The sequence below is a fragment of the Rhinatrema bivittatum genome, chromosome 7 (genome assembly GCF_901001135.1).
Source record: "Rhinatrema bivittatum chromosome 7, aRhiBiv1.1, whole genome shotgun sequence".
In the NCBI taxonomy this organism is placed as follows: Eukaryota; Metazoa; Chordata; class Amphibia; order Gymnophiona; family Rhinatrematidae; genus Rhinatrema; species Rhinatrema bivittatum.
The window spans coordinates 37,347,939-37,362,957 of record NC_042621.1 but is presented as its reverse complement, the minus strand read 5'-3'; the positions used below and the strand labels follow the sequence as shown (position 1 = coordinate 37,362,957).

The 15,019-nt window shown below is 49.1% G+C and overlaps 1 protein-coding gene across 1 annotated transcript in view; it reads left to right on the top strand.

Annotated features, from left to right (window-relative positions):
- The window catches only part of PKD1L3 (polycystin 1 like 3, transient receptor potential channel interacting), a 305,810-nt gene that overhangs the window by 49,717 nt on the left and 241,074 nt on the right, over window positions 1-15,019 (top strand). Inside the window, exon 6 of the mRNA XM_029610662.1 lies at window positions 48-278. Coding sequence (XP_029466522.1) covers window positions 48-278 — 231 coding nt within the window. The remainder of the gene's footprint in view (window positions 1-47; window positions 279-15,019) is intronic.

Below are 15,019 nucleotides of genomic sequence, written 5' to 3'. Positions count from 1 at the left end.
GTATTGCTGCCTGCCCTCTGGTAAGAAGGATACCTTCTTTTTCTTAGGTTGGACCTCGCACCACAGTGACTTCTACCCAGTGTTTGTGCAATCATCTGACCTTCTTTGGTGCTACCTTCTTCATCATGCCAAGAACAGTGGACATCCGGGACACTGCCAGACTTTTCACAAATGTTTCCAAAAACCCTGTTGGGCTGTCCTTTCTGTGCAGTATTTTGGGATTTTACCTTCTCATCGTTGTTTGGGCCCGGATGAAAGATAAACAGGATAAGACAAAGGTAGGAAGGTGATACTGGACACTTGCACCTGTGCACAGTCCTGGTTCACATGCAATGAAAATTTTACCCAAGGCAACCTCATTTCTCAGACAAATCTTTAAGGATGTAGTTATCTAAATCAGTGGCATGGAAGGGCCACACCTTCCCTCTTAGTTGGCACTTGATGAATACTCTGAGCCATTCAATGAGGTCCAGGATCTCTGCAGGTGACTTCATTCACATAAAGTTCAGAAACTTTAATTGATATTTAGCCATAGGGAAGGCAATAATCAAAGGCATTTCTGAGAATAAAATCCCGTTTACCTGTTTGATTATTATCTAACCTCTATGCAGGTAACAGTATTTGAGTATGCCAACAACACGAGTACTTTACCCATATATTTTGTAGGCATTCCTTGAGGAAGACTTAAGTCAGAGGAGGCAACTACATGTGTCGTTTTGGATATTCCAAACCATGGGTATTATGTTACCTGCACAAGAAATGGGTATACATTTGTGCAGCTAATTTTGAAGGGGGAAACTATCAAAACAAAACACTTAATGTTGCGATCCCCCCTGCTGCTGCGCTGCAGGAGGTCTCTTACCTTCCTCCAGAGGCCGCTCTGAAGCCAGGGCCTCGCCTACGTTTCATCCGGGACTTGCTCCGGGGCCTGAGAGGCCTAGCTGTGCCTGTGGCTTGCATGCCTCGGCGTTTGGACTTCCTGTTGGGCGACGCCCTTCCCTAGGGGCTGGCCCGCAGCTCTCTACCCTAGTTATAGGACCAGCAGTGGGCGTCCTGGCAAGCTCCTCCCAGGGAGTTGCCTTCTACCTCCAGTATTTAAGGACTTTCTGTTCACTTGCACAAGGCCTTCGGATTGTGCATTACAGTTGTCTGTAACCTTGCCGATCCAGGTCCTCCATGTTTCCTGATGTCTGCCTTGACGTGTTTCCTGATGTCTGATCCTGAAGCTGCCTGATCCTGATCCAGTTCCGCTTGTTCTGTCCTACGTCCTGTCTGGCTCCTGAGCCTTCTGGCCTGTTGGGCCCTGGAGTGGCCAACAGGAGGGATTTGTCCCCCGGGCTCTGGAGCTTCCCTGCCTGCCATTCGTAAGGACTTCGGATGTGAGTATCCCAGCATCGGAGTTCCTGTTCGCCTGGAGTTTCCCTGCACCCTCCTTCTCAGCGTGGTCCGCGACCAGCCTTCCTGGGCTGTGTAGGGCGCGTCTGGGACAGGGTGGTCCGCAACTCAGTCCCACGGGTGGGCTGAGTAGGGCGCCCTGATGGACAGTGCCATGTTTCCGTCCAGCCTTGTCTACAGTGTCTGCTTCAGCCCCCGTCTGACGTCTTCTGTATAAGGACTTTGTCTGCCCTCGCCTCTGTCCGGCCTGCTGCCCATTGCCGTTCCCTGCGGCAGGTCCGAAAGGGCCGGGAACAGACGGAGGACCGTTCATTAGTCAACTTCCCCGTGTTGGCTACCATGGGCATGCAGGTTCGGCTGAGGGCCGGACTCCCTGTTTCTGTTCCTGCCTGCCTGGCTCACCATGCCTGCTCAGCTCACCTCCCACGGTGTGGCCTTGGGCTCCTCCTGGGGTCCTGCCGTGGCCCAAGGGCTCACCACCCGCCCGAGACGACCGCGCCCGCGCGCGCTCGTAACACTTAATTGGTGCCAGCCCCACAAAGTCTGCATTAATGTGGACACTTTTGAGTATTGTCATCGAGACTCAGCTTGTTATTTGTCTTTTTTAACTTTTCCCTAATTCAGGCATATTACCACAACATGGCATGGGGGTTCTTTCATAGCTCTTATTTATTTTTATTTTCTGTGTACACTGTTCTTCATAGTTCATATCTTTATTATTATTATATGTATATATTTATTATATTGTAATCCCCTTAGATTAGATCCAGGGGCACATAGAAAGTTAGACCCTATCTGCAACCACTGTCCAGGATAACTTTTCAGTTCCGAGGTACAGGTGTAGCTTCAGGGCCCTTTTGCATTCACTAAAGTACATAGCCCTCTCTTCCAGTCTCTATAACCAGCACTGACAATCTCCATAAACTCTGTCAGCAAAAATCACAGTGTGAAGCAATGTGGTTTCCAGCTTCTTTACTGATAGTTGATTAAATTGAATGAAGATTCTTTACAGCACTTAAATTTCAAATAAAATTGATTAACAATGATGATGAAAGTTTAATAAATTTATGACCTAACTATTCTAGCAAAGTCTCTAAATTTATGGAAGTCAAATCCTTAGCAATTGTTCTTCTTCTCATTCCAGTTATTCATTCTGAAGAAAACTTAATCCTGCTTCCAACTCCCATATTTATCATAAATCTTCACCCCACTTTAGAATGGTTAGAATAAAATCCCTACTACATATCAGAGCACAAGTTCCATAGCTTTTCTGAAGTCTTCTCAAATATCTTAGATGTTCTTCTGAAAGAACCAGTGGGCACTCTCTCAAGTGCAGCACACTTGAGTTAGCAGCAACACAGTTCTTAAACAATACTTTTACATCCTTTCCTCTGGTAATGGATAGGAATCCATTTCTCTTCTGATGAAACCTTCACTCCTCAGGCTCTTCCTAGGTGAAAGATGCCTCTTCACCAATAGTTTGGAAACTGATTACCAAGGGCATTCAGCTCCAGATGGAACAAAATAAACTTTGACTCAAACAAAGAGGGGAGGGGAAAAACAAACAGGAGGCAAGAAGGGTAGAAAAACTTCCTTGCCTAAAAAATGAAGAGATAGTCACTAAAGAAAGACAACTCAAGATTGAAACTCCTTCATCAGGTCATGGACAGGTCTATCCTCTGGAGGAGTGATAGAACACTGCAGAATCTTCCCTACCCCTTGATCTAACCTTACACAGGGATGCCCTAATCCTCTGTGAAAGGGTACCAAGGCTCTTACAGGGAAAGTCTAAAAAATGGATGAAAAAGATTAAACACAGGCAGAATTTACATCAGTCTAGCAGGCTAACTTCAAAGGGCAAAACAGCAAAATCCCTCTCCATTAAGTTAGCAAAATTAACAGATGGAACTCTTGCCTTCAGGAGATCCAACTAAAAATCCCACACCCTAAGATGGTGCCTGGTGGTTAAAAAGGCTAAGGCAACACCATCTCGATCTCCCATATGGGGGAGCAAAATCTCTTTGCACCTCCCCAGCTAGTTAATACCTTCCGTCTGATAAGGAAACCCAAGGGTTCCTTACAATATATTTTATACTTGACTCTTTTTATCGTTTTTCTATACTTTTTACCTCACCATCAGGGGGATTGAACCTGCATTACACTTTCTTACTCTTCCATAAACCTGTAACCTGCGTCCCGGATACGTCCTTCTGGTCTGCACAAGGAACACTGAACCTGCATTACACCTTCTTAATTTAATTCACATTATTTTGTGACATATTTAGGGGACATTTTTCAATCTTTGGCTTACATTTCTTGAGCTCCTCCTGATTTAGGACTAGCTTCCTTCTCATTAGGTCCCGGGACTACTTTTTCCCCAGAATCCCAAGCTTCTTTGAGGTACATCAGACTGTCTCCATGAGGACTGTATGCAGCAGGGGAAACTCTAGTTATCTGAAATATTTAGGCCTTGTGCTAGACACTCTCCTGGTTCTTGTTCCTGTCTTTTAACTTGGATGTGCAGCTCCCACCTACGTACATGCTGCTGTACTTATAAAAATTGGTTAATATCTGCTGGTAATCGTTAGGTAATACAAAAAAAAAGGTACAAAAAAAGAATGATCCCTTCAATGGATACAATAGTTATAGCATAAAATGGAAGGGAAAAATTAAATTTCACACTTTTATTATAACAGTTTTAGAAAGAACCCAATGTGCAATTATATCAAAGTGCCATATAGAACATAGTAAAAGTTAAAAAACTTACAAACAAATTCACTCTCAAAATCCCAAGTACCTCAGCACATTCATACATTAAAAAGTCACATTCATAACCCAAGATGTACATGTATAACCAAACTTCAAATATGTTTTCCAACCTTTTCAAGCCTAAGGCACACCTACATTCACAAAAATGTACAGCACAGGAACCTTTACAGAGCACGCAGTGTGGACATAGAGAGAAGTCATATGGCCAAAAGAAGAGATAGAGAACACTGAAAACACGATTAGTTTCTCTTTCAAATTTTAAAACAAGGGACTTTTCGCGTGCGATCATTAAATGGGGGCAGAGTCAAGACCGGAACTGGAGGAATTGGGGCAGCACCGGGACGGACGCTGTGAAGATATCGCGGACAGCGAAAAGGTAAGAACCCTTTTCGCTGCCTATTTCATGCCCAATAGCACCACCTTTTATGATGGCGCTATTGGGTGCAAAAGCTGACAGCAATCACACCACAGAGGTGAGATCGCTGCCGGCTTTCACGGTCCCGCCCCCCTGCACCGTGCGATTCAAAGAGTCCGGAGGTATTAGAGAATCCAGGCCTAAGGCTTTTCTCCCATTCTATGTCTATGGGAAAAATGATTAGTAAATGAGGCCGATACAGTATGAAATGCGTGTTGAGCTCCTGCTTTCTCGACACACTCCCAGGCACCTCTCCTGGGCGTGCAATACTGTATTTAAATTAAGTGGTACGCTAATAAGGAGGTGCTAGGGACAATAGAGCGTCCCTATTGCCTCCTTTTTAGTAGTAGAGGTGGCTGTCAGTGGGTCCAACAACCGACGCTCAATTTTACCGGCGTCAGTTTTCAAAGTCACTGACAGCCACAGGGTAGGAAAACAGACGTCGGTAAAATTGAGCTAGGATATTAAGTCGAAGGGTGTACAGAAAAGCAGTATTTTCTGCTTTTCTGTACACTTTTCTGGGTTGCTCAGAATTTAACGCCTGCCCTTGTGTGGCTTGGCAGTATAAGGGGTAATAGACGCGCATCAAAAACACGCGGCCAAACACCTGCCAAATGGTGCGCTCAGCCGAGCGCACCGTACTGTTTCGGCCTGCAAGTTAGTTACCTTGGCTATTGCATCTGACTATCAGAGGTTCCCAAAACTCAGAGTTAGTGCTTTCATGTGCTCCATGCATGCTCTCTCCATCTCACTCAGCCTGGAGATAGGACAGATGCTGGAAGGACTCAGAGGAAGAGGCTCAGGTCAGGGAAGACGAGAAGATGCTGTGTGAACTGTGTGGGTTGCACCATTAATTACCACACTCTGAGGCTTATGCTGTAGCTAGGAGGAAGAGGCATGCATGATTACATCCCCTGTGATATCCCTTCTTGCCGGCAGGAGGAGTCAGCAAGTAGCTCATCTTACCTGCTGCTCACCTCTCTCCTATATTTTTAAGAGCCACCATTAGTGTTTCTTGTTGCTACGAGGTGCGAAGTATAGAGCCATGGTGCTGGCCTAGATATGAGCATCAACCAATGGTGACTTTTCTGTGGCACACCTGATCAGGTCTGAAGACCATGGCACACTGGTTGGGAAACACCGCCTAAGAGTTATGCAACCCCTATTAAAAAAAGAATCCCAGCATTCTTTTTTGTGTAACAAGGAGGTGGATGTTACACTTTGTTTACTAGCAATACCACAAAACCCATCTCAATTTCATAAGAAAATACAAAGTGCCGCTGGATCAGATCACAGGTATATTAAAGCCACTTTCTTGTGTCACAGTGGCCAGTCTGGGTCTCCTGAAAGTATCTCGCAGGTCCCAATGAGGAGATCCAATCCCCGTTGCTCATTCTCAAAAGGAAGAGATGGTGATCCTCTCACCTGCCTCGTTGCTATTTGCTAATGGAACTGACTTCCAGAAATGTGCCCAAACCTTTTGTAAACCCAGTTCCAGTTATACTACGGTATTATCCTTTAACCATATCCTCTGAGAACACTTTCTACAGATTCTAAGATAGATAAAAGGGTCAACAAATAAGTTTAGCAAAAATGACAGGAGCTGGGTGGCACCTTCTAGACCAGCGGTTCTCAACCTTCATAGTTCTGCGACCCTTTTAATACAATTCCCCACTATGTGGCGACCCCAACCGTAAAATTATTTTCGTTTATAGGCCTAAGTAACTGTACTGTATATACCGTATTTTACGGCTTATAAGACGACCCCCAACTTTTACAGTTAAAATATAGAGTTTGGGATATACTTGCCGTATAAGACTACCCCTCTTCCAACACATTCCAACATTTACAGCAGGAGGGAGAGACTCGAGGAGTGAGGGCTCGCTGCCCGATTGGCCGGTGCTGGGCAAAAGGGGCTTGCTTCGGCAAGCCCCTTTTGCCCAGCACCAGCCAATCGGGGAGTGAGGGAGCACAGAATGAACTTTTTTACTGCATCCGGTGAGGGGAGGGAGTGACTCGAGGAGCGAAGGCGCGCTGCCCGATTGGTCGGTGCTGGGCAAAAGGGGCTTGCTTCGGCAAGCCCCTTTTGCCCAGCACCGGCCAATCGGAGAGCGAGGGAGCGCAGAATGAACTTTTTTACTGCATTCGGTGAGGAGAGGGAGTGACTTGAGGAGTGAAGGCGCGCTGCCCAATTGGTCGGTGTTGGGCAAAAGGGGCTTGCTTCGGCAAGCCCCTTTTGCCCAGCACCGGCCAATCGGGGAGTGAGGGAGCGCAGAATGAACTTTTTTACTGCATCCGGTGAGGGGAGGGAGTGACTCGAGGAGCGAAGGCGCGCTGCCCGATTGGTCGGTGCTGGGCAAAAGGGGCTTGCCAAAGCAAGCCCCTTTTGCCCAGCACCGGCCAATCGGGGAGCGAGGGAGCGCAGAAAGAACTTTTTTACTGCATCCGGTGAGGGGAGGGAGTGACTCGAGGAGCGACAAAAAACCCATATTTCCTAGTGTGTAGCAGATGGACTCAAAACAAATGGGTATAGTGTGCTCGTGCTAGCAGTTGGAGACGGATCTGACATCAGCACGGGTACATATACCCCCACAGGAAGTGCAGCACATCAGTAATTTCCGTCTCCAAAGCAATTTGGAGCTACCTCACGCTCGCTGAGCGTGTTTTCCAAATTCTAAACGACTAAATTCCTAGAAGAAACCTATTGAAGACAAGCCCCGCACTCCTGTGGTGATACCAGGCGGTCACACACCCAGTCGAGTTTCCCGAGCTGACTTCCGTGGTCCCTCGAAAACGAGAGCCTCGGTCCAGTGGCCGGTTCGCGGCAGGGACCTAGCCCCCGAGTGAGAAGGGCTCAGGCACGGCTTGGCCCCCGAGTGAGACGAGTTTGGGCGCGGCCTGGAGGCAGCCTCGGTCCCGGCGTGGACTTGGCCCCCGAGCGAGACGGGTTCGGGAGCATCCTAGAGGCAGCGGGCGCACTTCCTTATGCGCGCCGGTGAAGGTACTCACCCTCTCCCCCCCGCAGCCGGAGACCGCTCGGGTCGCAGCCGGGAAGCGCCAAAGACAAGGTAAGGCGTATATCTTTACTTGGTCTCCGAGGAAGTGTGGATTAACTGGGCCTGCCTATGAGGCAGCACGTCAAGGAGGTCGCCATTTTTGCCTGCCTACTCACCTTCGCTGATAAGCGCACGTTGCTAAGCACATTGTTAGTGCACGCGATAGGCGCACGTCGTTAGCGCACGCGATAGGCGCACGTTGTTCGCACATTGTAAGCCGCCCGTGTATAGGCGCACATTTATAAGCCGCCCGTGTATAGGCGCACATTTATAAGACGCCCGTGTATAGGCGCATGTTATAAGACGCCCGTTCTAGGCGCATGCTGTTAAGCGCTCTTGTTAGGTGCACTTTATTGGGCAACACCGAATTTCAGGCGAATGGAGCACAAGAGAGCTCATGCGGCCGCAGAGCCGGCACCTCCAGAATCTGGCATGAAAGCTCTAAGCCTCTGCTCAGCATGCAACCTCAGAGCCCAATGTGTGGAGGCCATGGGAGTTCCAGGACAGGACCCGTCCCAGCCCAGCGGTTCCTCAGGGAGCACACCGGACTTAGCAGGCCGCGGTGAGCAACCAGGGAACCCGAGAGACCTGGTGCCCCTACGGCCAGATCCAGCTTCGCTTTCCTGGGTGGAATTATTCAAAGGGATTCACGCCTTTGTCCAGATGCAGACTGCTCCTCATATGGGTTTTTCCGTCCCGGTTGATCCGGTACCTGGCCCCTCGAGACCTAGGCGCGGCCACTCGCCTCCCGACAGCCCCGATTATGGGGATTCAGATTGCTCCCAGGACAGTGAGGAGCTCCCCGAGGAGGGTGAACTTCCTTCGGAGATAGAGCCATATCGGACCATGAGGCGCTTCTTTAGGAAAGAGGATCTGTCAGGCCTGGTCTCACAATGCCTATCGGAATTGGCCATTCCGGGCCAGGACACCCCAGGGGACCCTAAAATGAGGGCCTGCGCCAACCGGCTCACCATTTTCCCCTCCTACAAGTAGCACAGCAGCTAATCGATCTGGAATGGAAGGCACCGGAGGCCTCATTCAAAGGGAGTCGGGCCTTGGCAGGCATGTACCCTCTGGATCCGGCGTCCAAGGAGCTGCTGGCGTGCCCCAAGGTAGACGCCATAGCTAACACAATAGTGAAGCACACCACCATTCCGGTGGAGGGGGGAGCGGCCCTCAAGGATTCGCATGACCGACGCATGGACACCATTCTGAAACAAGCTTTTGAGGTAGCAGCCATGTCCCTACGAATCGCGACCTGCTGCACCGTGGTGAAGCGTTCCTGTTTATCACAGGCGAGAAACAACACCCAGGGAGCAGACATGGAATCAGCTCTCGCATTTCTCACTGACGCAGCCTCTGACTTCGTCCGTACGGAAGCCAAGGGAGTGTCCTCCTCAGTGGCAGCCAGGAGACAGCTTTGGCTATGTAATTGGGCGGCTGACTCGTCCTCCAAAACACGGCTCACAAGAATGCCCTTTAAGGGGTTCCTTACTGTTCGGCAGCGATCTCGAGAACTGGGCTACTAAATGGAGTGCCTCTCCATTACACCATCTACCAGAAGACAGGGCGAGGAGGAGCCAGCGTTCTTTTTCTAGACCATCTAGAGGTAGAAATTCGCAGCGCTTCCACCCTTAAAGGACTCGCTATCGAGTACCTCGTTCACAGGCCAGGAACCAGTCCTTGCGGACTAAGCACAACAAGAAGAGAACCGGCTCGGGTTCTGGCCCCGGCCGCACCCCACAATGACAATCAGCCGACCCATCCGGGGGTAGCAGCCATAGGGGGCAGCCTAACCCTCTTCTATCGCAGGTGGGTCGAGATTACTTCAGACCAGTGGGTCCTCGCCATCATCCGAGAAGGATATTACCTGGATTTCTTTCAGTGATGGAGCGGCACTAGAAGTGACCTTACAGAGGCTCCTGGCCCTAAAAGCCATAATCCCAGTACCTGCAGGAGAGATAAATTCTGGGCATTATTCCATTTATTTCATAGTACCCAAGAAGGAGGCACTTTCAGGCCCGTCCTGGACCTCAAGTCAGTCAATCGACACCTACGGGTCCCCAGCTTTCACATGGAAACTCTACGGTCTGTCAAGAATTCAGTAGAGCCAGGGGAGTTTCTCACCTCCCTAGATCTGTCGGAAGCCTATTTACATATCCCAATCCATCGGGATCACCAGCGCCCTTCTCTCTCGATGGAGCCCACGATCACAGAACTACACCGTACGCCTACCTCTACCGGCCAGAGTGCGGTATCAGCTACGGTGGTGGTTGCAGCCCGGCCACATAAGCCGGGGGTCAAGAATGTCATCCCCAACCTGGATTCTGCTCACCACAGATGCCAGCCTGAATGGATGGGGAGCACACTGCGAGGAACTCACCGCCCAAGGGCGGTGGACCAGAGAAGAGTCAAGGTGGAACATCAACCGACTGGAGGCACGGGCAGTCAGGCTAGCATGCCTGCGATTTGCCCGCAGACTTCGCGGCAGAGTGGTCAGAGTGATGTCGGACAATACCACCAAGGTGGCGTACATCAATCGTCAGGGCGGAACCAGAAGCCAACAAGTGTCCCTGGAAATAACTCCCCAGATGAGTTGGGCAGAAGCAAATCTCCAGGACATCTCCGCCGTCCACATTGCCGGGAAGGACAACACGACGGCAGACTTCCTCAGCAGAGAAAGCCTAAACCCGAGGGAGTGGCAGCTGTCATCCACAGCCTTTCAGATAATTGTGGATCAATGGGGGACGCCAGCCATGGACCTCTTAGCGGACAGGTCCAATGCTCAAGTTCCCAGATATTTCAGCTGCAGGCGGGATCCTCGAGCCCAGGGGATCAATGCCCTGGTACAGCCGTGGCCTCAGGGGATCCTGCTATACGCCTTTCCTCCATGGCCCCTGCTGGGTGCCATTGTACACCGGATTCAGCGACACAGTGGCCTAGTTCTTCTAGTGGCCCCGGACTGGCCAAGAAGACCCTGGTACGCAGACATGAGAAGACTACTGGCAGGGAACCCTCTACCTCTGCCTCCCTCCAGGGACCTGCTGCGGCAAGGTCCCATCCTCCACGAGGATCCAGCTCAATTCTCTCTTACGGTCTGGCCATTGAGAGGGCTAGACTGAAGAAAAGGGGATACTCGGAGCCGGTTATAGATACACTCCTCCGAGCACGCAAGTTCTCCACATCCCTAACATATATCAGGATCTGGAGAGTTTTTGAAGCCTGGTGCGACTCACGGCACCAATTCGCATGCCGCTAAGATTCCTATCATTTTGGACTTCCTACAAGATGGACTTCAGAAGGGTCTGTCCCTCAGCTCCATCAAGGTTCAGGTAGCAGCGCTGTCTTGCTACGGTCCCAGGAGTGACGGCAACACCCTTGCCAACCACCCGGATGTCTCACATTTCCTGAAAGGAGTCAAACACATTCGCCAGCCACTGCAGTGGCCAGTGCCCTTGTGGAATCTCAACCTAGTATTGGAATTTTTGGCGGGATCAGCCTTCAGGCCCCTTCGAGGCCTGTCCCTCCGTTTGTTAACCTTGAAGATGGTGTTCTTGCTGGCTGGGTGTTCAGCACGCCGCATCTCAGAGCTACAAGCACTATCCTGTCGTGATCCATTTCTCAGAATCACTCCAGAGGCTATCCATCTTCGCACAGTTCCATCCTTTTTACCCAAAGTGGTCTCACACTTTCACCTCAACCAAACCATATACTTGCCTACCACGGAAGGTTTGAAGAAGTCGGAGGAAGGTTGAATGCTACGCCATCTCGACATCGGCAGACTGCTGTCCAGATACCTGGAAATGTCAGAAGCAGTACGAAAGACGGACCACCTGTTCGTCCTGCACAGCGGGAAGAAGCAAGGGGAAGCGGCCTCACGGCCAACCATCGCCCGCTGGATTAAAGAAGTTATCAAGGCAGCCTACATAGAGGCGGGAAAACCACCGCCTCTATAGTCAAGGCTCATTCTACCAGAGCACAATCGGCCTCTTGGGCAGAAACTAAGCTGCTGTCGCCTGCAGAGATATGTAAAGCGGCGACGTGGTCCTCCCTCCATACCTTCTCCAGATTCTACCGTCTGGACATCCAGGCCCGGGAGGACACAGCATTTGCGAGGGCAATCCTAAACGGTCCTCGGGCAGCCTCCCGCCCAGTCCGGGAGCAGCTTTTGTACATCCCATTTGTTTTGAGTCCATCTGCTACAGTACGCTAGGAAATGTTGAGATCACTTACCTGATAATCTCCTTTTCCTTAGTGTATGCAGATGGACTCAGCATCCCGCCCGGCTGCCGGTATACATGAGAATTCACTGAACTCACGGTAAGCCATGTTTTCTTATATAGGGCATCCACCTTGTCAGGTGTCGACGCCTTCCGGCTGAGTACACTGGCGGTCTCCAGCTACCATCAATTGGTCAGGGTAATCCTGTAGATTAATCGGTCAGTCACACATGTATCCATAAAAGCTTTTGCAAGGAAGATTACTGATTTGCGGCACTTCCTGTGGGGGTATATGTACCCGTGCTGACGTCAGATCCGTCTCCAACTGCTAGCACGAGCACACTATACCCATTTGTTTTGAGTCCATCTGCATACACTAAGGAAAAGGAAATGATCATGTAAGTAATCTCAACATTTCCGATGGTCTCTTAGGCGACCCCTAGCAAATCGTCATTCGACCCCCAAAGGGGTCGCGACCCACAGGTTGAGAACCGCTGTTCTAGACGAACCAATTTATTGAGCATTCCAGGACAGAGTCCATGAAGTGATGTACAGGAAATGGGTAAAATATGCTCTCTCCATGCACTTACCCGACTCCGGTCATTTTTGCTACACCAGACTAACACGACTATCCCTCCCTCTGAAAATAAGTTGTAGGTAAACTTTTCGTTTGGACTAACTTAAAGCAGTTGTGACGAGCTTTCAAAAACGATGCTTCATTCTTCAGGTTTTTAGTTCATTCTGTAATTACAAGACTTTGAATTCCAGTGGTCTGTGTCATGTCAGGTATATATTGATGCTTTTGAGACTGCAGAACTAGTCTGTACATCACAGAGAAAAGCCTAAGGACATCTTTGGCCATATTTAGAGGGAACTCATTTTACAGTGTACACAGAGATCCTCATTTTCAGTTTTATTTTATTTTTCCTAGGAATATATTATAACAAGAGCAGCAATGATATTTACCTGGAAAAAATGATGAGTCATTTCTTCCATTAACATCTCTTGTTTTTGTTTTTGTTGTAATAGACACTGATATTCCAGGAAAAATAAAATAAAAACAGAAAACAAAGGTCCATGGGTATACAGTTACTGATCATAACTCTCCATGATGGCCTATCTCAGAGGTTCTCATTTACAGTGCTATGAGGGGATCCCAGGTGTGTAGGAAATTTTTGACTGGGTCACAGTTTTCACTGCCAGCATAAAGACTTGATCTCTTTCCTTTCCCTATCCCCTGTGATACCCCTCCTTGCCGGCAGGAGGAGTCAGCAAGTAGCTCATCTTACCTGTTGCTGACTTCTCTCCTATCTGGAACTGCTTGAGGCAAGTGGGCTCCTGGGAATTCAGGGCCTCACAGATTCCAACTTCACAGGGAACCCAGCAGAGGAAGGGGCAGTAGCAGGTAAGACGTGCTGCTCGCCCAATTCCTCTTGCTGGCTGGTAAAGTGGGGTAGGAATGGAAGTGGTAACGCCAGGATGGGGAAAGTGAGGGAAGGGAAGGTAGAGATGCTAGACGGTGGCTAAGGGAGGGAAGGTGGTAATGCGGAGGATGGGGAAAGAAGTGATGATTCTAGGGGGTGAAGGGAGGAAGAGAAGGGAAGTTGGTGATGTTATGGGGATGGGGTGGATGCAAGGGAAGGGGGATGGTGCTGATACTGTAACCGTCTCTAATCTCAGAAAGGAGGCCCAGACAACTGATCCGTAAAGATAGACTTTTATTGCCAGCAAGATGCAGCTAAGACAAAGGCTTAGTACAACTGCATGCCCCTCCCCTTCAGGAGCAGACTCTTATGCACTTTACAGTTCTTATCTTTTACACATGCGTTCTAAGCATTGCTGAGCAAGCATATTCCGGCTGAAGGGGCTACTGACCCCCTCCCTAGACACCCTGGAACTTTCGTGAAACTTCTCCCATGTTCTGCAGGAGAGGCTGCTGGGACTTGCAGTTCTGGAAAGGAATTTGCGAGTCTGCAGCAATACAGCCCGTCACATAATACATCCATTGTTCTAATCTAGGTTACAGCAGTGAAAGCTTATCAGAGAATAAGAACAGCGAAGCCAAAAAAATGAAAATGTGCAATGTGCTGACAGAGAGTTTCTCAATGTCCTAATTACAGCTGTATTGCAGACTGTAAGTAAACCCGTCATGAAGCAGGGAATTCTGGTACATGAAGTCCTGTTTGGCAGGAGTTTCAGGTTGGCCTTTGTCAAGTTGAAGCCTTCAGACCCCTTCATTCCCCCCTTTGATACTTATCATTCTTTATGAAAAGTATCACACCATCACAACGCAGCTGTGGAGCTGAAAGAAACAGAAACAAGAAAAATTAGCAATTTGAGTTCTCAGGGGGCCCTAATTTCCCAAACAGTCTGATGGTTTCTTCACGGGTTTGAGACGGATGGGCCCTAATGGCTCCACCCCCCTTTGTAGCCCGAACTTGTCATGTATGGGAAGATGGCCCAGGATAAAACATGAGGATGGTTAAACAGGTTCTATAGGCTCAGAGGAATACATGTACAGTGACAGAAGCTGCGTGGCTGTTTTGCGTTCAGCAATGTCCTTCATCACCCGACGAAGGCAGTTTGAGCAAGAAAGGAATAATTCAGGGTCCTAAAAGACAAAACAGAATTAAACTGGCTGGGATAACAAACAAGCTCTTAAATCCACCGATCATGGAAAACCAACCACGGAATCCATTGGTCCAGTCCCAAGCACTATTCCACTGCTGGACAGGGACGTGTGCCATCTTGACCATGCGATCAGTGATGTCTTGGATAACCTTGTTTTGGTCATCTACCTGTAAACAACAATTGGAGAGGTTAAATGTTCCACAAACCCTCCTTCCTGGGCCAGAGGGTAATCTAAAACCAATCTATTCTGGTACACTGCAGTCATAATTTTGGTATTTTGTTTTGCCCAGAGTTTAAGAGCGAAAGCAGTCGTTGGTGATGAGCTCCAGGACTGCCTGAAGCCTGATGATTCGATGCAATTAATACTGCTTGGAAGGGTTCCCGAGTTGCCCCTTTTTGCTGCTTCATCTGCTCTCTGATTTCCTGGTGTGTGCTTTGCAATGCATTACAGCCACCTTGCGAGGTAGCCAAACTGCGTCTAGTAATTCACGTACTTCTGATGCATTGTTCAATTGTTTTCCCTCTATAATGCT